Below are 24,895 nucleotides of genomic sequence, written 5' to 3' on the forward strand. Positions count from 1 at the left end.
GTGCATTACATCCAGCTAAAGCTTTGTTCATTGAGGGTTATGTTAATATCTAAAAACTGGAACCGACTGCCTTCGGCAAGCTCACGACTGAATTCGGCACTCTTAACAAGAAGTTTCAAACTCTATTTCACTTCTTCCACAGTCTGTAGTAAAGACGAGGGTGCTTGTTTCTTTAAAATAATATTGAAAATCTTCAAAGTATCTAAACGTCTTCAGCGCTCTGGCTTCGTCAACAGCTTCCGTCACAGCCCTGTCTAGTTCCGCAGGAAAGATATTAAATCACACAGGAGCCATACAAGACGCGATACAAATTACCCGATTTTTTGTGTGGTACCTGTGCGATGTAATATTATTCTTGTGGATCTAGACAGGGCTGTGACGGAAGCTGTTGACGAAGCCAGCGTGCTGAAGACGCTAAGATATGTTGAAGATTTCTTAAAATTATTTTAAACAAAGCAAGTGCCGTCGCTTTATCACCAGACTGTGTAAGAAGTGTTGAGTTTTAAACTTCTTGGTAACTGTTTGGACTTCAACCGTGAACCTGCCGAAGGCAGTAGGTTCCAGTTTTTAGACATTAACATAACACTTAATGACCAAAATTTTTGCTAGATGTAATGCACTAGCGCGCAAAAGGAAGTATTGCCCTCTGATTCCACCCGTTCGAAGACTGTTAAGCGTGCGACTGCTCAAAGGTGCCTGGAAGCGTCACTGAAAAAAATCACGCAGGCATAAAACGGAGGAAGGCTTTCAGGCACAGGTTCGGAAGTTCGAACAAGCTTGCTGTTCGACTTCGACCATAAGCGCAGTCGCAGAAGCGCCACTGAAAAAGTTAAAAAAAGGAAGGAAAGAAAGGAAAAAAAGCACTCAAGACGCTGTTACCAAACAGAAAAGAAGACCACTATTGATCTCTTATACCGAAAAGGTAGAGCACAATTGAAAGCATGTTGCAGAGAATCACAAAAGCACCTGTGGTTTTTTCCGCCCCACACAAACTTGGTTTCTAGCGCTGTAAAACTCACCCCAACAAGACAAACAAAACTGAATGTAAAAGAAAAAAACATGCCGTTCCGTTTGTGAAGTGTGCAATTTCCAAGCTTTGAATCGGATTTGTTTTTATTTTGCTACATTTGTTCTAACCTCTTTAGACGGCAAATTTCCTGTAGCACATCATCTGTATTGCACGGAAATTATAAATAAATAGCATTCCAGAGATGCCGCAGCCGACTGCGACTCCTCACCGGTTTTTCATACTTGTGTCTAGTTTTAGATCACCCGTGAACTTGTTGAAGCTTACCATATCAAAGCGAACAGCAATGACTGTATAAGCACAGCATCGTTAACATTTATAATAATGACAGTGCATTCATAGATATATGCGATCAGACACTTGTGTGGCTACATTTTCTGCTCTGATTTTCATGCTGTTCGTGTGCGTGCATGGTCCCTCCTCACCCCCTTCATACTTCATGTTATGTTCACTCGCATCCGCTGTGAACTGACCGTTGCAAGTTGCGCTTGTCCCGTCTCTCATGATGTGCGCTGTTTTTTTCGGTGCTAAGTCTTTTTACGAAAATATGCACCAACTAACCTCCCAGCAAGTGCTACTAAGCGCAAGGTGACCGACAAAAGGAAGTTTAATCGGCTGTGAACAGAGCATGCTCTAAAGTTTCCGACAGATAACACGAGGCCGCCACACGAAAGTGTGAGTAATCCAGGTAACAAGTGTGTTGTAAAAAGCTGGCTCTAAGCGCCTGAATGTCTTCAGTTGGCGGCGTAAATCGGCATCTTGAATCACCATATTCTTCAGCCCGCGCTACAGATTATCCCTTTCAGACACTATCACACTATAGTCTCGAGCATGCGCTTCTTCTCGGATTGTGCTGCAGCTAACAGCAATTCCTTTGTTACAAACCAATTCTGCACTCTTTCGTTTGCAACAAGTGAATTTTCTCAGCCGAGATAACGACCGCAATGAATATTTCTGATAACAGGGATCTTGGTAGCCCAGCCCTCGACGGCAGAGAGTTCTGTCACCAGTAACATTATAACTTTTAGTCGCAATTTCTACCATGATAGAGCTCTTCGAAAAATATGTAAACCCCTTATCTCTCCCCAAAACGTATGATTATATGGTGTTTCAATGCTGCGAGCACCAGCCATTGCGACAATTTCTATGAGCTTTGTACATGCAAAACAAAAACGCTACTTAACCGTATTCGAAAAGGAGAAAATATGATAGCATTTAGGTTCCCTGCAGTGGTGTCTGCAATTAGGGTGTTAGGGTCTTGAGAATTTCCCTCAAACTCCGGTTGGAACTGCTTCCTTTCTTATTATATGGCGTGCATAAGTGATCACTATCTAGAATTTTCGAATACGATCCATTGGATTACCACTTGAGATATGCTTATCCTACCCACAAATCAACCTTAACAAAGTTTCTTGTCTAGGCCTACGTCCAAAATTTTGAGCGCCCTTAGGAATTGTACCTCACTACTGTACCTCACAGTACCGATCATGGAGGAGCAATACACAAGGATGGAACCTAGCACTGAGCAAACAGCCTTTGCTAGATAGCATCCATCACAGCTCTTCACTACACCATTTCTCTCCCTTCTGTGCTTTGGTACTTGATGATAATGGTGATGATTTGATTGGCGCAAGAGCAGCCTAGTTAAAGGGTGTCAGGGCAGGCCTGTTTTGTCTACGCGAAGCCAGTTGAAAGATCCGACTTTCTCTAAGCAGTTCAACTGGCCACTACGGTAGTGTAAATTCCCAAGGTAGGGTGAAGCTTGGATACCTCGGGAAAATGGTAGGCACCCAGCGCTACTAGGGATTAAACCACGCACTTCTCCCAAATCAGGCACTTGCTCGAACCACTGGGCGACCTCTGCGCCAAGCAATGGGTGGCCGCAGATGCCTTTACCCAAGTTGGGCAAGACTGAGACACAACAAAGTTCTATGACGCTCCATCCTCTCTTACAAGGCTTCCACGAAAGTGTTTTCATAGTCACTCAGTCACTCCGCGCTCTGTGGGCCTCGCTGTTAACTGGTGGGCGCGCTTGGCAAACAAGCCTATTTCATTATTTCTGATGCGTTGGGCCCTTAACGAAACTCTGCCAGTGTATGCAATGCGCATGCCTCTTTTTAGTAGCTATCCTGACCAAATACAGGCTAGCCTCACGAATAAAAAATACGTATTTTTTCTCGTACCTACCCTGTCCAGCTAGTAAGTTGAAAGCATATGGCAACGCGCCATCCCCGACAATGGTGATCATTTGGTTCTCCTTCCTGCCACCCTGGGCGCTTTGTAATGGGCCCTTTGTGATAAAGCCAAGTCCCCATCCACGCGGCAGGCCTGGTGCGTATGAGCTTGGCCGTACACTTTTCAATTTGCAGGATTTCTTAGCTGTCACTGCCATATGCCGCTGGGCCAAACCCGTTGACAGCCTTTCAGGATAAGGTGGAAAGGCGTGCAGGCCCAGGCAGCATTCTATTTATTCAGAGGCTAAACATGGTCGAATATGTGTCTCGGTCTTTTGTAAGGCATTTAAAATGCGTGCAGCGCTTCTCTGGATAATCTGCTGATCTGCCGAGAACGGCGCGTGCTTGTAGAGTAAGCTTATTGGCAGTTACTCAATGATTTTTGAGGTAAACCATGCTTCGCCAAATAAATCTCTCTTGTAGCACAAAAGAACTGCCACAACGGGTTCACGTACACTCTGGGTATCCTGACGCCGCATGACCACAACAACACAATATTAATTTCCAGCTACGCAGCAATTCTCTAGTACCAGTGCCGCAGGGCAAACCATCTATACATTCACGGATGCCGAGCACAGGAAGACTGGCCACTACAGCGTATGCAAAGCTTTCATCGCAAGTGCTCTATTTTCAGCGCTGTGCCAACCTGGCGAAAGGTTGGAAGGACAGAGTGCGGAAGGATATTGTTCACAAGCTAAAGAAAAACCAGCACCAAACACTGAACACCAGAAAATGGAAAACATAGGCATCGGCTGAAGTGACAGCCTTTTCTGGCATTCCGTGTTTCGCGATAGCTATGGGTCTCCAGAAGTAGTAAGCAGTGCAGAAATGTGTGCTATTATGCGGTCTATTATGCATTGCCATCGAGGTAACAGATAAGCGTTGATGATACCTGGTTGTGGAAAGGATAAGCTAAAGTCCCTTCGTTTTGCGAGGGCTCTGTAGTAGATATCTCTCCGTCTTTATTAGGGACGCACAAACAATAGTTACCTGGCTTATACAGTTTCGTCCATTTGTATTATTTGTAGGCTCTGGCGGACGATATTCCGCGGTCTACACGTTATGTCTTCCGGATCAGGAGCTCCCGGCAGTGAACGACGGCCTTCAAAAGAAGAAGGAGAGATATCTAAGCTATCCGCTCAGAAGAAGCGCAGGCCCATTGCGTCAGTTCCCGTGGAGCAAAAGAACGAGTCTTCCACGACGCAAGGTATCGAGGAGGCAGTCAAAACTGTATCGTCCATTAAGAGGCCTCGCAGGTCGTCAGTGAGTACTGCCTACAACCGCCGTCGACGCTCATTAGCTGCCAGTTCCACCAGCAGCCGCCTGAAGGGCGCGACCATCAAAGTGGAAACAACGGGGCCATCCTCAGACGATCCCGCTTCGAAGACAGCAAAGCCAAGCGACGCTGGTGGTCCTAAAGCCCTGTCTCTTCAACCAGTCCCAAACACTCAACCATCGCAGCAAGCTGGAGATAAATGTTCATCTCCAAAGCACTCGCGTCAAAAAACCATCCGAGGGGCCTCCGGCATGGATGGGGCTCCCGTGGGTGAAGCGGCAAAGCAGCAGGACGTGCTTGCATCGGTGGTCAGCACCCAACCTCCTGGCCCTCCTGCCAAGACGTCTACCAAAGAAGGCGCGGCCGAGACTAGCATGGCTTACTTGCAAAACGCAGACGCCCCACCAGGTGACCTGGCAGCTGCGAGCTTGGTTGCGGATATGGCACCTGCCGAGGAGCCGTCATCCCGGGCCAAGATTACCAAGGTGAAACCAAGGAGGAACACCGTGATCAGCCCTAATTGGCTTGGCATGAAAAACTTCGATTTGGCCGACGTCGTAAGTTGCTACTGTGAACATTTCATGTAGCTGTCTCATCAAGAATCTTGGCATGGTGGGAACTGGGTTGCGTCTGTTTTCGTGTGGGCAGCTTCCTAACGCAGCGGTCCAGAAATTATGGCGTCGCACACTCACGCGCGAGCGCTAACTTTTTGTCATTTCTGAGTAGGGTTGTTTTTTGTTATTAGCCCCGAGAAGTTTGAGTGGCGCCCCCTCACGGCCAGCCGACGTGACGTCACGGCAAGGACTCCCGTGCGCCTGTGTCGACTGCCCCGGCTGCTAGTACGTTCAGGTTCGCTTCAACGTTTTGTTGTCCGCCACTGAAGACTAATGAACAACGCAGACAGTGGCGATAGAATCTCAGGTAAGCAAAACTACGCTGAATCACGATCACTGCCGCGTTCAAAGGTTAAAAAACGGAGTACATCGCGGCGAACGCACGTGCGCTCGAGCGGTCGCCGCGACGGGCGCCTGCTATGCCTTCTTGCTTCGGAAATGACTCTCTGCCTTCAGCAATGCCGGTTGTCTTCTATGTGCGGTTTGTTTATTCGAGTTAGGGACATACGGCCGATGTGCGGTTGGTCGGTTTACGACACAATATAAGATTGTTTGATGTTGATGTAGGGTCGTGAATGTTGTTGTGAGCGATGTTGTTGTGAGGTGCGTTTGGCGCGGTGGCACGTGATGCGCGCGGATCGCGGATTTCGATTGAAAGTAGGCTATCGATTAAAGCTGGAAGATTAGCCTTGCTTTACGCGCATTTTTTAGTGTAGTCAGAAGCATGTGCGCAGTACATTTACATCTAATTTACTAACGGCAACGTACCTACATGCATGATCGTGTTTTTATCGTTGCTGCCGTAGAATGATCAGCCTCTCCGGCATTCGTTTCGCCTCTGCGTGCTGCAACGTAACCGCAACGCTGTCTCGGGGATTATATACTAACTTTCGAACGTTTCTCTTTGCAGTCGCCCTGCCACTGAGCAGCATCAACTGCTATGTGGACAAGGCGTGCGAGACCAGTCGCTGCCTCATCGAAGCAGAGGACGCCTACTATGCAGGCCATGTAGTTGAGTGCTCCATTGAAGCAGCTGAAAATTGTCGTTTCAATTATCTGGCGTTTGTTTTACAAACGACCGCACTCAACAATGCCCCACACGAAGTTAAGATCACCGTGTGCAACTCGGAGGTTGATCGAGCCAGCTGCTCCTGCAAGGCAGGGTATGATCTCTTTCCGCTCAACTGTCGGCTCAAATTGTAGATGTACGGAGTACAGTAAATTTAATATCTGGGAGACAATAGTGAAAAATGAAAGCATCCTGCGCTGAGTAACTTTTTTTATGCATAGAACTTGGCTGTGGAAGAAGCTCAAAACATTCTTTAAGAGTTTCTTCCCTTCAAGTTTCTGACACTCTAAGTAATAATGATAGTAATAAATTCGCATTTAAGGACCTTTTTTAATTGATACAATAGGTGTTAAGACTGAGGTAACTCGAATGTCTTCCAGTGCTGTTCTGGATTTTATTTTACAGAAACTACAAATGTAAGCACATTGTGGCTTCTCTGCTACATATTAATGGAGCAAGAACTTTTGACAGACTGTCACCGACTGATCAGCCACAGAAGTGGGGCAAAGCGCAGAAGGACAGAATAAAGCAGAAGTATGAACCAAGGGCTATAGTTGACCTTCCATGCACAAAAAAGGTGTGTGAATAATTCTGCTTTTACAACATTACTTGCAGTAAAAAAAAACAATGAGATTGAAAGGCCAGACTGTGGCCCTGAAAAGAAGGCCACTGCTGACTGGTGCATTATATTAGAGTAGTTAAATTTTTGGTATATAAATTCAGCGATTTGCTTACTGCTTCTGCACTAAAAGCTCTGACAGCACTCTAATTGCTACGTTCATTCTCCACAACGGGTACAAGAACACGTTATTTTCTTTTTTACCAACAGTAAAAACCAGCGTCACAAGTACCATGTGATAACTTTCAGGCATATCAGGTGTCACACCTCAGTTTTATTAGAGTGCTTCAGATACACGGTGTTTGACTCTAAAAATAAGTTTGTACTCTTTTATTTACTGAAACGTAGCTTTCTTATGTATCACTTCATGATAACTCTCAAAGAGATGAAATACAAATGGTGAGACGTGGCTGGCTAAATGCCAAATTGTGTGTTTTCATCAAGTGCACATTTTTCAGCCTGGACCTTTATATCAATTTCTTCTTGTTTCTCATGCAAAGATCAAAGAGCCTGCTCAACCTGAAGGTAATAATATTCTTGGATGGCTCCTCAAGAATTTGGGCCATCAATCTGCAGCAAAAATGCATTCGGAGAGCCCCACTGAAATAGGTAGAAATGCAAGCTTATTTTAGATATTGGCTGGCCATATCAGTGTAGTATACATAGCAGCTGAGCCTATTTATATGAAATGAATCCGTGCAGTCAAAGGTTGCAGTACATAATAACATTATGCTGGCATTCATTCATCTACATAGTAGTTAATCCCATGTTACTTTGCTACATCCAAATTTATTTGTGCAACAGCTGAACAAAAGAAGACTGCTGCTTGATCTCGTCGCAGCATGGTACGTTATATTTTCTGATGTGCAACACTGTCAGCAGTAGAACGTCTCCTACATGATTAAAGTAAATGTGGACTCCACCTAATGAATGGAATTGAGACCTTTGCATGACAGCAAGGTACTCTTGTGTACAACTGCCTACATAGAAATTGAACAATTTGAGTGTGACTGCTCATGTAGTGTTTTTAACAAGGAGCATGCAGTAGTGACACTTCAGTACTGGTTGAGATATGACGACACATTTTGGGAACAACCAAGCTATCCAGCATGCTGCGATATAGGGTCACTGAAGTTTCAGTAGGTGGCCTATGAGGATACTCGGCCACCCTTTAATGCCTATAGCTGTGAGGCTGTCTAGGGGATTTAGCCTTTGATATCTGTCACTCTGCACTCGAAAGTTGTACCTGATGTACTTATGAGCGTCCAACAATATTCGTCTGATTTACTATAAGGTCATGTATTATAGTATGGGTACAAGGCACAAAATACCAGCAATTTTCCAGCATGTCCATATGCGTCTCATATGTATTACATTGTTCTGTTGGTGCCATTTCACTTGTCATGCCTTTTAGAGTCAGTAAACTTGAGACAATGTAGACCTCTAATTTTGTGTGGTCTGCTTTCTCTGCAGCTGTAACAGACTGTGGTGAAATTCCCGACCGATGTGAGCCTGAACCTAGAGACATCACCCTGATGGGTACCCTTCACGAGCTGAGAAGGTTGCTTGGGAACTGTGACCTGAAAAGGCTGCTGGTGGCTGCTGGTGGAAAAAGCAAAATCTGGCCTCTGGTGGCAGCACAGGGCTGGCATGATTACTGCCTCCATTGCTTACAGTGTCTTCAGAAGGGTGAAGACACTACGGACAAAGATGGGACCACATGACCTGAGACCTTTACTAAAAAAAGGTCATGCGGCAAACGAACGTCTGCACAGCAGCAATGCGTCGTGGCAGCATGTTGGAAGAAAGCGCAAAGTGCTTGCTATGCGCAACAGCAGCAACCGCAACACAAGGACTTGATTGTGACACAGTGTGGACTTACTGTTATGGATGGACGACCATACATTGGTGCAAGTCCAGATGGAATAGTACAGTGCCAGTGTTGTCCCAAGCGTGTGCTTGAAGTTAAGTGCCCAGAGTCCTTGGAAAAATTTGTAATGATCACCGAGAAGAATGACAAAGAAACAACTGAAAAGCTGAAGCGTGCAAGCACGTACTATTGCCAGATACAAGTGCAAATGGGCTTGGCAGGACTGAAGCAAGGGGAGCTATTTGTCTTTTTTAATGATGAAAAGAACATGTGCATACGAGTGTCATTCGATGAAGAGTATTTCAGGGACGTGGTTGAGCGGTCCACCTATTTTTTCAAAGAGTATGTGCTCCCACATATTCTGTGTGTGTGATAAGGCTTCCCATTCTGCTAGCTGAAACAAAGTCTGTAGGTGCAGATTAGGACCTACGCTAAGCATTTATTGAAAGATGCTCTGGGGATAATTATCTTTTGTTACATTTTTTGCAGAAAGTGTAATGTGCGATTAAGAAATGCAGAAGTCAAGCGTTTTGTACCTGCAATATACCTGCCAGCTGTTTTTTGCTATTCAACGCTTTTTATCATACAAATGTGATACACACTTTGTGATACATCTGTGATATAACACAAAACAAAGTGAGCAAGAGTTGAGGGCAAGCCTCAGTCGGCTAGCCAATGTTTTGACAACAGGACCTGTGGAAACGAAGCAATCTTGTGAAATCATTGGCTAGCGTAATGAAGCTCCCCTTCAATTCCTGTTCACTTTGTTATGTGTTGTCAAGAATCCCATCTTCCTGCCCCCTCTCTAATGTGGATCTGTGATATAACTGTGTTTTGAAGAAACAATAAACTCAGGGAGTGAAGTATTTACTGATTACATACTGTTCTGAATTTTACAAATGAAGATGATATGACAGTAATACATAATTTACAACACACATGAAACATACCACACTGATCTGTTTACTCCATACACTCAAACCCAGTGACCTACGAGCGGAAGAGGAACCTGTTATCCTTAAACAAAGGCTTCGATAGGTTCACTGTGCCAGCAATTACTATGAGAATGTTGTCTGTGTATGGCAGAAGGTCGAGATCGTACCTATTTCTCAAAATACGAAAGAGTTTCATTCTTTGAATGGCTCTTTCTACATGCACACGAGCACTTGCGATCGACTGATTATTTTTTGCCTCCTCTGTTGTGAGCTGTTTTTCCATAAGAACGGGAGGTCTGATCATTTTGACATTTTTTTTCTCTACAGAGTTCACTGATAAGAAATCCTTTATCGACCATGATGCTGTCAACATGTGGCATACACTTGTAGAGCACTTTGCAGTGTTTTGTGATATATGTATCCTATGCTTTCCCACCATATGCTGGGCTTATATAGCTAATTAGACCGCCTGGAGTCTCGCTCACCAGCACCTTTGCAGTGTAGGTACGTTTGTAATGGCTGTATGTTAGAAGCCGTGAGGTGAGGTCTTTTGGCCGCTCAATTTCTATTTCTGTACAGTCGAGCACCATTCTCGTGTCCTTGTACTCCTTGAAGTAAATTGTGAGGCAGGTGACCACGCAGGCCTTTTCTGGCCAAAATACTACGTGCTTAAAATGCTGGCCAGGATAACAATGGACTCTCTGAACTAGTTAGACGCAGTTGTGCGGTGAACTTGAAACAGCACAGCCAGCAGTGAGAAAGTTAGATCATGATAGAACTTCATGAATGTTAAGAGGACAGCGTCATCATTGGTTATACAGAAGTTGCGGGTTGTCTGCAAGACACGTGCTTCTGTGAAATATTCTGTGATGTTATAAAACAACTCAAAGGATCCTATCCCTGTGAGCACAAGCAAGCCACTTTCATCTGAAATTTTTGAAATAGTTATGAGCTGTTCACATTTGAAAATGCCATTTGTTGTATTCACTTGTACTCGAGCATCTTTGCAAAGCTTCTGCACCTGCAAGGTAACCTCTGGAAGAAAAAATACAAGCAATGTAAAAAAACAGCTGCATGTGAAAAACGAAACTGGTCAGTACCTTCTGAACTTGCTGCGTGGTGGTCTAGACTCTGTGTTGGAACAGCTAAAGCATTGAAAGAAAAATAAACAGCAGAATTAATATGTGTCATCTAATATACTCTGTGCACGTAGAGGGATATTACTAAATTTCCACACGTATTGAAAACTATGTCCTTTTCTGCTAAGTGGGGTGATGCGAGTGGGCAAAAGAGATTTCTTGTGTAGTTACTGAGGTAATTAATACCTGTGGCTTTATATTTGGTACCAAGTAGTCACTCGTCCTAGCTGCCAGTGGCATAAGATTACTTTGGGGTAGCATCATGTCTCTTTGATCAAAATTAATGGTGAGGAGCTAAAGCTGGCGATTTATAATGCTTCGGTCCTAGGAATTTTTGTGCAGTACTGTTTCATGGACAGCGCTAAGCACAATGCAATTTTTTTTACCAAAAGGAGGGTCCTGTATTTCGCATACGCCCTACAAAAGCTCAGCCACAACAACGTAAATGTTCACATGGGCGGGATAGACTGTAAATATACCGTCGCACTCCATGTGTACCACCTCCTCGTCTGATCGTGCAGCAGATTCCATTAGAACGGCGGTCGAACATTCACTGCCGGTCTCGTTTTCGTGTATTGCCAATGCGTCCATGTGTGTGCAGAGCTGAAATGATCTTGCGGAAACTCCTCTGTCACCTGGAATTTTAATCAAAGTGTTACGGGGAATCGATGAAGGTCTAATTAACACAGTCCGGGCATACTCTCAGAAGTAAATAGCCCTGACCAGCTGTACATCTCGGGTACTCTTAAAGCACAGCACAGTACAAGTCGGGCACGTAGCCAGGGGAGGGCCCCACGGGGCCCGTCCCAAAGCTCGCGCGCCGTACCCCCGAGAAAAATCCTACCTACGCATTGCCTTGTACAACTGGCGTAGTTTACAGACCCGTAACGGCTCTTTGCATGTTATATCAAATCTTCCTGCATGATCGAGCATGAGAACAGCTCTGCCGCGAGTACTCTCACACGCGACTAGAAGAATCGCCACGGCTGATCCATCTTAGTCGTTTGGCTACCGTGGAAGCCGTTTGCGGTCACTTCGCGTGGTTTAAATAAACGCCTGAACATTTAGTGACGAAAAATAGAGTGAAGGACAGCTTGAACAACATGTGACTGACTTACGCCGCTGCCTCGTCAATCCCAGGTGCGATCGCCTTGCATCACTTGGACGCACAGGGAGATTGACAGATGGAATAGCTTCCGGCACCAGCTTCCTGTACTTGTAACCTGATAATTATAAAGAGAATCGCTGACAACCAGCACGGAAAAGCGTCGGCAGAGGACTCACCTAGCGTCTTGTAAACCGGGTGCACAAAATCTTCCTTTTAAAAATGCTTGCTGCACACAACAGCCGACGCTGACGGTTGCTTCCCCATTTATAATTTAATCATCCAAGCCTTCTTCAGGTAGAAGTGGAAGCTAACACCGGCTTCTTTACGTAATTTGCACTGCGGCACTGAGCAGTAAGTCACCATGACTGCGAATTAGCGCGCGAATTAGCGCGAGAAAACGAACGAAAACAGCCAGCGCGCCGGCCGCCAGGCTGACCGAGTCCTTGCCGTGACGTCACACTGCGGCGATCGCAGCGGCGCCAGTGTTCGTTCTCGGGGCTAATACACTGCGGAATAGGAGCGTTGCTTCCACACGAGACAACACGCAATATATTGTCACCGACAAACGTAGCAAGAAGCGGGAAGCACAGCCGTTTACTAGGGCGAGTCTTGCCGAACAGGCGCGCTCATTCGAGACAAAAGAAGACGTTCGGCCACGCGCTGAGAGACAGGTTTGACCACCAGGTGGCGCCGGCAGAGTGTCAGCAGTGTGGCATTGCCCCCCTCCCTTCCAAAAGGCATCGACTCGATACCGCACGCGAGGGGGAAGAACATACCAAAGGCAGAAGGTAGCAGCGCGAGTGTCTTCACGGAAAGGGGCTAAGGGGAGTAATATGGCTTCATACGCGCCACATGGACTACTTCGGACGTCGGTTGTCGAGACGACCGGACAGTTCCTTGAGGGAGCACCTCGTAGGTCACTGCGCTGAGGCGTCGTAACACCTGGTATGGACCAAAGTAACGGCGAAGAAGCTTCTCAGAGCGCCCTCGCAAACGGATCGGACTCCACACCCAGACTTGGTCACCGGTTGTGTAAACCACCTTCCTGCGGCGGAGGTTGTAGCGCTCGGCGTCGCATTGTTGTTGGCACCGGATTCGCTGTCGAGCAACTTGGCGAGCGGCTTCGGCGTCACGACCAAATTGTTGAGCGTCCACGACAGAAGAGGGAGTAGGATCCGGAAGAACCATGGCGTCCTGCATGGTCAAGGCTTCGCGACCGTGCACCAAATGGAACGGAGTGAAGCGCGTCGTTTCGTGGAGCGCAGTATTGTACGCGAACGTGATGTAAGGCAGTATCCGGACCCAGTTCGCATGGTCATCGTCGACATACAAAGAAAGCATATCGGCAATTGTCTTGTTAATCCGCTCAGTTAGTCCGTTTGTTCGCGGATGGTAAGCTGTAGTCTTGCTATGGCTGGTGCCACTGAGTCGAAGTACCTCGCTCGTAAGTGCCGACGAAAACGCGGTTCTCTTGTCAGTTAATACGACCGTTGGGGCTCCGTGACGAAGCACAATGTGGTGAATGAAAAAATGTGCAACTTCGGCGGCGGTGCCACGGGGAAGGGCCTTGGTCTCACAGTAGCGACAAAGGTAGTCAGTGGCAACAGCAATATACAGGTTACCCATCGAAGACTCCGGAAATGGGCCGAGTAAGTCCACGCCGACCTGTTGGAATGGGAGGCGCGGGAGTCGATAGGCTGCAGGAGCCCGGCTGGTTTAGTCGACAGCGTCCTCCGGCGCTGACACTCACAACAGGTTCGCATGTAGCGGTGGACAACCGCAGCAAGCCTGGGCCAGTAGTACTTGTGGCGTATGCGCGCTAACGTGCGGGAAAACCCGAGGTGGCTTGAGAGAAGGTCGTCGTAGCACGCACGCAGAACTTCGTTACGAAGCGTTGTAGGCACTACAAGCAGATAGACAGTGTCCGTTGGACCGTAGTTCTTTTTGTAGAAGACACCATCGCGGAAGCAAAACGATGACACTCCGCGCTTGAAGAGTCGAGATGGTGATGGAGCGGTTCCCTCGAGGTACTCGATGAGAGGCAGCAGTTCGGGGTCGTCCCTCTGTTGGCCGGCAAGGGTGGGTGTGATGACAGCACCGAGAAAAGCGGAATCGTCGGACTCGTCCGTAGGGCATGGAAGAGTAGCGCGGGAGAGACAGTCAGCATCACTGTGTTTCTGGCAGGACTTGTGCACGATGGCGACATCAAATTCTTGTAACCGAAGGCTCCATCGAGCAAGCCGCCCCGAAAGATCGTTCAGGTTCGCCAGCCAACACAGTGAATCCCAAGCACCACAGGTAATCGGCCCAATATTGCAACAGGATAGTCCCATCCTGGTCCTTTGTAGGGCCGGCCTTTGCCAACACGGCTCCAATGTTGGGCCAATTGCCTGTGCTGCTTGGAATGATGGTCGCTCACGGCCCGAAACGGACGGCCATACAAGTACGGTCGAAATTTCGTAACTGCCCACAGCACAGCCAGGCATTCCTTTTCCGTGGTGGAATAATTGACTTCGGAACGGGATAAAGTGCGACTGGCGTAAGCAATCATGCGTTCTAGACCATCCTGCCACTGAACAAGGACCGCACCGAGACCAACATTACTGCCATTAGTGTGCAGTTCCATGTCGGCCTCTTCGTCGAAGTGGCCAAGCACAGGCGCACATTGCAGACGGGACTTGAGTTCCGTGACGGCTCTATCCTGGTCCTCGCCACAGAAGAAAGGTTCAGCGTCTTTCGTCAGGCGATTCAGAGGCTCAGCGAGCTTGGAGAAATTGTGAACAGACCGGCGATAGTGCGCGCAGAGGCCCAAGAAACGACGCAGGCTCCGTTTGTCCGTTGGCTTGGGGAAGGCATCTACGGCGGCCGTCTTTTCGGGGTCTGGACTAACACCTCGAGTGCTGACAATGTGACCAAGAAACTTTAACTCATGAAACGAAAAGTGACATTTTTTCTACCTTGAGAGAGAGACCAGAGGAACGTATGGCCTCGAAAACAGCACGCAAGCGTTTCAGGTGCTCATCGAACGTGTCAGAGAACATCACGACATCGTCGAGATATACGAAGCACGAATGCCACTTAGACCAGACAGCACGGTGTCCAACATTCGTTGGAATGTGGCAGGGGCCGAGCACAAGCCAAAAGGGAGCACCTTAAACTCGTACAAACCGTCAGGAGTAATATAGGTGGTCTTCTCTCGGTCGCGTTCGTAGACCTCTATTTGCAAATACCCACTGCGGAGGTCAAGGGACGAAAAGTAGGAGGCATGGCGCAGGCGGTCTAGGGAGTCGTCAAAGCATGGCAGAAGATATACATCTTTTTTCGTGACGTTATTGAGGCGTCTGTAATCCACGCAGAACCTGAGGGTGCCATCTTCGTGACGAGGACAACAGGCGATGCCCAGGGGCTCGTGGACGGTTGTATGACGTCGTCCTGGAGCAGTGTAACTTGATGGCGGATGGCGCCACGTTCTTTTGAAGACACGCGATAAAAGCGCTAGCATAGTGGTCTTTGGTCCTCAGCAACAATAATTCGGTGCTTGGTAAGCGGCGTCTGTCGTACCTTGGAAGTTGATGCAAAACAGTCGCGGAAGGAAGAGATGAGGTTTTTTCACGCAGCGTTTCTGACTACCCAAGAGGTGCGGGTTTACGTTGGTCAGAATAGCTGTAGCCGTCGTCTCGTTGAGGTATGACGTGGTGGACAAAGAGCACTGCCTGGTACACTCTCCAAGCTCGCCAAAATAAGCAATTACCGCTGTCTTCGCTAAATGCTGTGGTTCACGGGTAAAGTTGGTGACTAAGATGTCGGTGCGACCGTTGGCAAGTTCTACTAGGCCTCGAGCGACCCAAACTTGCCGGGCGAGTAGCAGCGACACGTTCGCTTCAGCGATGCCAAGAGTGCCGGTGCTGTCATTACACTCGACTGTGACGAACTTGCTGGCTCGCGGAGGGATTGTTATGTGGTCGTCACACACGCGCAACATTACTCTGCTAGGCTCGGTGTTGGTGTCAACGGCTCGCTGTGCGGAAAAAGATACCATGAGCTCCCGAAGGTCGATGATCGCACCATACTCTGGAAGGAAATCCATGCCCAGAATGAGATCTTTCGAACAGTCACGTAATACGGCAAAGGAGCCAGTGAAGGTAGGACTGCGGATCTGGGTGAGACAAGTGCAGACGCTGATCGGCGTCACTACATGACCACCAGCAGTGCAGATCACGGGTCCACACCAAGGCGTCAGAACCTTACGGATGCTTGTGGCGAGCTGCCTGCTCATCACAGAAAAATCAGCGCCGGTACCAACGAGTGGGATCACTTCATGACTGTCGGCGGTTACTAAAATTTCAGCAGCAACTAATCGTTCGCAGCACGTCGGATCGGGTCGTCGCCGCTCGGGCCGTCACGTGAAATCGTCGGGTGGAGGCTGTTGACTCTGTGCAGTGGCGGCGGCCCCACCCCTGGAGGACGCCGTCTTCAGTTTTCCCGGCGAGGGGACGTGCCTCTGAACAGGCCAGGGGATGAGAGCAGACTAGGCGAAGCAAAGCACCTCGGGGACGGCGATCGCGATTGGCGCCGCTGCGAGGTCGTGGGCAGCACCCGAGTGGCCAGGTACTCCTCTATGTCCTGCGGTCTTTCACCAGAGCGCGGTCAAGGTGCGTCCGGTGGGAATCCTCTCAAACTCAGCCGCCGGAACGGGCAATTCCGCAGAATATGGCCGGGCTTCCCGCAGTGGTAGAAGATCGAGCGATTGTTGGAAGTTCGCCATATGTGCGCTTTGCTGAAAGGAGGGCACAGGTCCTGCTCCTGCTCGACAGGACGCAGGTAACGATGGGGTGGTCGTGATTCGGTAACGGGGCAATACGCTTGCGGCGCGGGGGCAGGTCGGCGCAGGGCATCGCTGTAGGACATCACGTGTGGCTCCGATAGTGGTGCTGGTGGTGGCTGCATCGCTCTCCGAATTTCGTCACGGAGGACATCGCCTGTAGAACGCATGCTTGCCGACGGAGCATCCAAGTGGAGCTGTCGCAGTTCTTTGCGGACAATTCTACGCACAAACTCGCAGCGCCTCATCCCCGGGGCCTGGCAAGGATGTGCAGTAGTGAGCGGCCGCTACATTTGCCTGACGGCCGTATTTGGCCCTCCGTTCCTTCAATGAACGTTCCGTGCTCGTAGCTTCCTTGGCGAAGGCAGCGACGTTTCTCGGAGGGTCGCGCATGAGGCCAGCAAACTGCTGCTCCTTTACCCCACGCATAAGGCGCCGCACCTTTGTAGCTTCGGGCATGGCGGGGTGGGCCTGATTGAAGAGGCGGGTCATGTCCTCAATAAACATGGCCATGCTTTCGTTGGACTGCTGTGACCTGGAGCGAAGGGCAATTTCAGCATTTTCCTTTCGCTCGTTCGAGCTGAATGTGGCGAGCAGCTCACGGCGAAAAGCTGCCCAGTTGGAAAAGGATGCCTCGTGGTTCTCGAACAACGTTTTCGCCGAGTGTTGCAGTCCAAAATAAACATTCATCAGCTTCCGCTCGTCGTTCCATTGATTGAATGCACCAACCCGGTCAAAACTGGGCGACCAATCTTTAACATCCTCGAACCGGTCGCCGTGGAAGGATGGTGGCGACTGAGGTGCGAGAAGGACGAGCGGCTGGGCACTGTCGGAGTACTGACCTGTCTGGCTGCCAGTGATGGAAGTCTATAGCTCGCACAGGCCTTCTCAGTGGCTCAAACTCGGGTTTCAGGCCTCGCAGGCGACGGCTGGCTTTGTGGACAGGTGTGGCGTCCGCGCGTCGAGGAGAAGCGTCAAGGATTTCGACGGGGCAGCGTACATGGGATGGTACCCAGCACGGCTCCACCAAATGTCACCGACAAATGTAGCAAGAAGCGGGAAGCACCGCCGTTTACTGGGGCGAGGCTTGCTGAACAGCCGCGCTCATTCGAGACAAAAGAAGACGTTCGGCCACGCGATGGGAGACAGGTTCGGCACCCAGGTGGCGCCGGCAGAATGTCGGCAGTGTGGCAATAATGTTTTGTTTTGAACCATGAACGCAAAGGAAATATAGGAAGAAAAAAACAAGGAGCCTTACCAGCCACATGCTTAAGGAATCAAATGCAATAGCACCTAGATTGCCTCCTCTGGTGTCTACAAAAAATTTACTATTTTCTTTCAATTTCCCTCCAAAAACTAAGGTTTGAATCAGCTCCATTGCCCTTGTATGGAAAGCATGAGTCATCCCTTTCTAGAAAGCTCAAGTACCGCCTCTTGTATTATCATATGAAATTTCAATAACTCGAATTTTTCTACCACCTTATTCTCCCAATAATGGGCACTAATACACATAATTCATTTTCGGGGTGGGCCAACTTTAAATCTTGGGGGTCCATACATCTCAAACTTTCTTAGTGCTCTATCAGAGCTCCACTGGTGGTTACGCGATGCTGATGACGTCACGAGCCTCTCAATCGCATTCATAGATCGTTTCAGTCCTCATACGGTTACAGACGGTATGGTGCTCCGGTTAAGCGATGCGCTACTGCCGCGCCAGGTGGATATTTCAAATACAGCCACCTGTTGCGGCTTGTGAGCTTGGGGCTGCAGCGCCACGATGGGCGAGTTTCAATCGCATGCACTACCGCAATAGTGCGCAGCTTGCTCGCAATACGGCGGCCAGGTTGTAACCTACCACAGTCGTTACTATCTGGTGACGTGACAATGTCACTTGACTTACCTCGACTAGACAGTCGAAAAAGTTTCTGTGGGACAACAAACTACACTTTCTCGCATTTAAATTATCAGCAGCGCAACGTTTCACTAAGATATCTCATGCATTCCTTTTGACAACAATACATGTGGGTTTCCTCTGCCGCAGATGTTACACGTAAAAGTAATACTCTGCTATAAACACAGTAAAAGTAAAAATACCACTCATATGTTCGGCCAAAGCCAACAAATTAGGTTTGGTCCTGCACAATCAATGTCGCGTCCACGTGTTTCGCTGAGTAAAAGATTTCCTCCAACAAAAGCAGGGCATTCGAAACCTGGGTAGGGCGGATAAGGACACTTGCATCTTCATGCCATAACTCAGCAATTATACGCCGATTAATGCAAAGCTCTTCTTTCTTTTCAGGTGAAAAGTCCTCGGGAGACCTTCACCAGCGGTGCCACCCTGCTCGTCAAGAACGGGATTGTCATGAGCGTCGTGGTTATAGGGACCATACTTTTTGTTCTCGTCGCCCTGTTCTTGCTAATGCCCGTGAAGACCCCGAAAGTAAAGGACAGCTACTGCGTGACAGACGACTGTCTTTCACACGCAACCCTCCTTACTGAGACGCGAGAAACAAAGTACGACCCCTGCCATGACTTCAGCGACCATGTCTGCTTCAACTGGTCACCGCAGAAACGAAATAAAGAAATTAGAGATTTTGACACCTCCGCCATGGAAGACATGGCCTACTCGTGGCTCCTGGACATGAGAACAACACTGCAGGAAGGATCCAAAGCGTTCCCCGTGGCCAACAAAGCACTGGCCATGCTGGAGTCCTGCATGAGCAACTCCTCTACGTACGGAACAAACTTGAAGGCTTTCCGGCAATTTCTCAACAATCGCAGCCTATCTTGGCCAGATCCGCCGCAACAAGATGTTGACGCACTTGGCGTGCTCGTCAATCTGGCCTACAATTGGCAGGCCGCCTTCTTGTTCGAGGTGCGAGCGTCCCTGGTGCGGAAAGGCCCACACAAAGGGAGGCGGAGCATTATTTTGACGCCGCCTCCTTTGATCACCCGCTACCATCAACAGCACCGCGCTGTGATAAGAGACGGAAAGAACGCCTACTTCAAGTACTGGATGGACTTCTACACAGCCCTCTTCGGCGACACCAAAACAGCCAGCAAAGAACGGGCGCTTCAGACAGCCGACATGGAGGGCGACATTTTTGTGACTATCAAAGAAGCGTTACAGGCATCGCCAAAAGACTCAGCCGTGTTCCCGATAGCCGAGTTCGAAGTGTTCACGGTCGACATAAGCTCCCGCCGATGGTTGCAGCTGCTGAAGAAAGCTACCGCCATGAACCCCGAACTTAGTGAGCAAGACGTTGCTGTGACGACCAATGTACATTTCCTGCAAAAAGTGGGCAACCTGTTCAAGAAGTACACCAACGCTCAGATCTTGGATTTCCTAGGGTGGCAATTTGTCCAACACTACGCGCCGGTGTCTGACAGCGGCCTCCTGGTGGCGCGTTACGGCGACCGCAGGACAGCCAGAAGCTTGCGACCTGCCTTCTGTGGAGTCCACATTGAGGTACCCTACAGGATTCTCCTCCTAACACTGCGTTTTGCGTCCCGGCTAATGACGACAGACAAGGAACTGGTCGACGCCGGCTTCGGCCGCCTTGTGTCGACGGCTGTGGGCTTAGTGAACGATTCGACCTGGTTGGATTCGGAGAGCAGAGCCTTGGCCATTGATAAACTGAGCGCTGCCAGTTTGCGGCTTTGGCCTCCCGCCGAATTCCTCAACGAGACATACCTCGAGGATTTCTTTCGATCGTTTCCAGATAAACAAGAGTCTTTTGGCGAATACTTCATCAAATCGCTCCAGAGCATTCGAAACATCAGCAGAACGCCGGAGTTCGACACAGTGCTTCAGATGCCGGAGAACTATGGCTTGCCTTATTTCCAGTACGACTATGTAGACAACGCCGTAGGTGTCGCAATTGGCGCGGTGGCCCGCCCACTATTCTACAGCCAAGGCACTCCGGCCATGTTCTATGGCGGGTTTGGCTTCTCCGTTGCCTTAGAATTGGTCAAGGCGCTCGACCAGGAGGGACTCCAATGGCACCCTGACGGACGGCTGGTCGACTCGTTCCTTAGCGAGCGCTCGCAGGCCGCATTCAAGGCCAAAAACAAGTGCCTTAACAAAACCGAGTTAGACAGCGGCAAGCGCATGTTTCCTGAAATACCGGCGCTGCAGATAGCCTACTCCGCTTTCCTAGACGCAGCAAGTGAAGCCGGGAACACAACTCAGATAAGCGCCGAGCTCACCGAAGAGAAGGTGTTTTTTATGACCGTCTGCTACATGACGTGTGCTCGAAGGGACGTCAAGAACCTCTTCGCGGCTGACTGCAACAAAATTGTGCGCAATTCTGCTGCTTTTGCGAAGGCCTTCCGCTGCCCACAAGGATCTAGAATGAACCCAGCATATAAGTGCGCTCTTTTCGAGTGATACGAGACCTTTGTGATGTGAATATGGTTGCAATATGACAAAGTTACTATGAGCTTGAATTTTTACGCATACCGACGACCACTGACTAGAATGTGTCCACTCACTGTTTTTAGCCCAACGCAAGATCGGTTGTGCAATCCAAAAGGAAGCAGTGAGAAATTTAGAACACCTAGGTTCTTTCTTCCTCTTGTTTGTTTCTTTCGCTTTTCGCTCATCACAGCTGGTGTTGTCTCTTATTTGTTTGCATAGTTTTACTCTACGTTTGCGCTCAGGTATCAAGTCGTGAACGATTTAATGTTTCGCGATAGTCCCCATCAGAACTGACCTAAAAAAATGCAAATACTATGCTTAAGCGAGGGAGGCTAGGCGGCTGCTTAGCTTATGTACGTGTTCTTATTTTGGGCCTGCAATTGTGCCATTTCTCAACGAAAATTTTAATCTGCTCATGCAGTTATTGCGGCCAAGGCCAAGATGCAAATTATTCTTGCGAAAAATTATTCGTTACAGCTGTGCAATAGCAAGCAGCCACGCTAAGATTTGCCGGTACTTACTGTGAACGGCTGCGCCCTGTGCATTTATAAGGAGTGTGCACCCTCAATGTGATGTGGTTTGCTATTTTGCGAGTCACTCTTATTTGAATGACATTTGGTGCGAAAAACTGCTAGAGGAACTATTGCACTTGTGTTGGCTTTCTCCTCTGAGTGTGGACGTGAGGCACTCATAATTATGTACATTATCTGTGAGCTCCGAATCTGGGCAATCATCTCATTACAATTTTTGTGCATCCATTTATTGTATTCAGTGAAGGCTGCCTGTTGTTCACGATTCTGTTTTGACCTATCGATATTCCGTGAGAGTCAACAAATTCGGCATTCAGATTTTTGTGTTCGAATTATGTGATTTTGTGTATCGAGTACAAAATCTTTCTCTTTTACCGCATTGTTTTATTTCCACTTAGCTCTTAATATGTGGCCGCTCATGGTTTTCCGTCGCGGTACTAAATGAAATTGACAAGGAATGAAACGTATTCAGTACGATGAACTAATTGGAGTGCAGCACGGTGTTCATTGGGACTAATGTCACCTGCATGCTGAAGACTAGAGTGGCCTGTTTGAAGTGCATTGTATGGACTCAGCCAAGCGCATGTAGTGCGTTCCAAACGTCTTCTATCACGGTCTAATGAATTTACTTATCACAGCATGGGACGGAGGAGAGAGCAACGAATATTCAGTTTGCGTAAATTGAACCTTGAATGCTACAGCAGAGCTGTGAAGAACTCCACTACATGGCAATGACTACAAATTGCTTTTATCTTGCTTTCGTGTCGTTTCAAGCAATATTATTCAGTTTGATTGACAATTTAAAAAGTGCATTACAGATATTTTTGTATGATTTTGTACAACCTTAAGTTCTGCTGATTTTTTCATGTAAATTGCGTAGCGCCCTATTATGATGGATTTGTTGTTTCTGAGTGCAGCAATTTATGCAATACGTTTATGTACAAGTGTCAAATGTTGCGTTATTTTTATCTTATGCTATTACAAGAGGCACAATTTATTCTTTTGTTCAATGATTTGCATTGTATCTGTACCGCTGTGGACTGTGTAAGGTCAGAGGCCTCGTCAGGCACCACCAGCGTTTAGATTCTGTACCTGGATCAAGCGCTGTGTTTCGTCTGATGCTGAAATAAAAGAATAAAAAAATTGACTGTGATTTAGCTCCGGTTAAACTTGGAGAGACGCGAAAGCTACAGCTGGCTGAGTGGGACTTGGTCACGTGACCAACCACGTGACGAACCACATGATCAGCCACGGCGCCGCGCCGCCGGCAGCTGCTCCGCACCACGTGACCAACCACGTGACAGCGTGGCGGCGCAGCCACAGGATGGCGCGTCGCCACGCTGAAGGCTTGAAATGCTACCGTAATGTGGCTATCGATAGAAAATAATATACAAGGTATGCACAATAAAATGCGAATTTCCGCACAAATGCATTGATTACGGCGACGGCTGTAATCGGCGAACTCTATTTACATTTTGGAGTCATTTAAAAACATTTAAAAAAACGTTTAGTGGGGAATGAAAGGGCACGTGTTTCGTTATAATTGTCAATGCTTGGGGGGGGGGGGGGGGGGGAAGAAAGCGATCAAGTGATTCAGCTTTACCACACGGCTCACAAATGTTCAACAGAGAGCACTCCGATCACCACACGTCAGGATTTAAACGTGGTATTCTGCAGATCAAGGGTGATGACACTCTGAATTGTGAACTGCATAAGCGGACACTGCTATGCTGGTTGGTTGGTTGACCTGAAATAATGCTGGCACATACTCACTACAGGTGTGTGGCCAAAACGCTGGCGGTGAATTGCTGGAAACCCGAACTATTTGACGGGAAAAGGAGAAGTAACAGTATGTAGCCCGATGGATTGGAAGAGGCAAAGACAGGGGTCCTGTTAACTTGGAGATCGAGAACGCGACAATTGCTTAATGTGCATAACAGTATGCAATGCATGCAATTTCGTACTGAATGAGAGCGGGAAAAAATTTGAATTAGAATCGCTGCGTTTCTTGAAGGAAATTTTGCACCGTAGAGCGCACACTCCTGTCTCTTCGTGCAAGAAAACAAGCGCCAATGGAAAGAACAATCGCAGTGGACACAGGGAGACACAACTGGTGAAACAGAATTTGCAAAAGACGCCTCCTCAAATGAGAGTAGCGGCGGCAGAACAGCAGGAAGTGACCTATTGTCTCAGGTTCGGCACAAAAAGGGAACAATGGCGAAACCGCCAGGCCTGATCTCTGAAGGTAGAAATTTACAAGGGGAACCCGGCAACGCAAACGCGTGAAAGAGACCTCTAGTCTGCGCGAGCGCCAGTCTTTGCTACTTAAAAGATGCAGAAGATGCTGATACTCGGGATATGATGTAAGAGCCAAGGCAGCAAACTCCGGAAATATTGTGTAGCTGCGAAACCTCACCGCAGCTGTATATGCACAGGTTGGCAGGGCAGCCATAATTGGGCCGCTGAGAGAGGCTCTTGCTAAGGAATCTGCAACCTCATTTAAGTGAAAGTCCATGTGACCTGGTACCCAAAGCAACCTTACCGAATTTAGATAGATCATGATCAGGAACTTAAAGAGGCGTAATGTCCAAGACTCATTGGATGAGGATAATGAAGAGCAAATGGACAGAGAGTCCGTCATAACCACGACTTGAGAAACGGTAGTTTCTTACTTTTCTTAAGCATAATATAACTGCGAATCATTCAGACAGATAAAATGGAGTGAAGTTAGGAAGACGGAGAGAAGACCAACCCAGAGAAGGTGAACAAATTATCACACCTGCCTTTTCGAGATACTGCGAGGCATCCGTATAGCATTAATAATATGATAGGGAAAGGACCTTAGGTGGTTCAGCAACAAACCCTGAAGAAGAGGAAAGGGCTGCAGCTTTCCAATCGATGAGAAAATGTCATCGAATTCAATCTGGTCAGAAGGTGAGTTTTATACATTTGGTGGACATCTGTGACATGAATGTTTAAGGGATCAAGGAGGGACTGCACGAAACACATCTGCCGAGTATGCAAACGAGACCACGCGGCACTAAAAAAGACTGCCGGTTGGCTCAGAAATATTATACTGGAAGCGTGAAGATGGCAGGCGCCATTTTAAAAAGTCTGCACATTTAAAAGGCTTAACCTATCTGTTACAGATGGTTTCGCGCCTCAAGGTGCAGAACAGCAATGGCGACATTTTTTAGGAAGCCCCTGACAGAGGCGCAACGCCTCATGCTCC

At 48.1% G+C, this 24,895-nt stretch overlaps 1 protein-coding gene and 2 pseudogenes across 1 annotated transcript; 2 read left to right on the forward strand and 1 right to left on the reverse strand.

Annotated features, from left to right (window-relative positions):
• Positions 1-5,424: 5,424 nt before the first annotated feature.
• LOC144097309 (uncharacterized) lies at positions 5,425-9,082 on the forward strand (annotated as a pseudogene).
• Positions 9,083-9,699: 617 nt separating this feature from the next.
• LOC144097895 (uncharacterized) lies at positions 9,700-10,428 on the reverse strand (annotated as a pseudogene).
• Positions 10,429-16,601: 6,173 nt separating this feature from the next.
• Positions 16,602-21,103, forward strand: LOC144097896 (neprilysin-1-like). Its single transcript, XM_077630501.1, has 2 exons — positions 16,602-16,712; positions 19,013-21,103. Exons 1-2 carry the CDS (start codon positions 16,602-16,604, stop codon positions 21,101-21,103), a joined length of 2,202 nt encoding a protein of 733 aa, XP_077486627.1.
• The last annotated feature ends 3,792 nt before the right edge of the window (positions 21,104-24,895 follow it).

This window comes from Amblyomma americanum, chromosome 7 (genome assembly GCF_052857255.1).
Source record: "Amblyomma americanum isolate KBUSLIRL-KWMA chromosome 7, ASM5285725v1, whole genome shotgun sequence".
NCBI classification, from domain to species: Eukaryota; Metazoa; Arthropoda; class Arachnida; order Ixodida; family Ixodidae; genus Amblyomma; species Amblyomma americanum.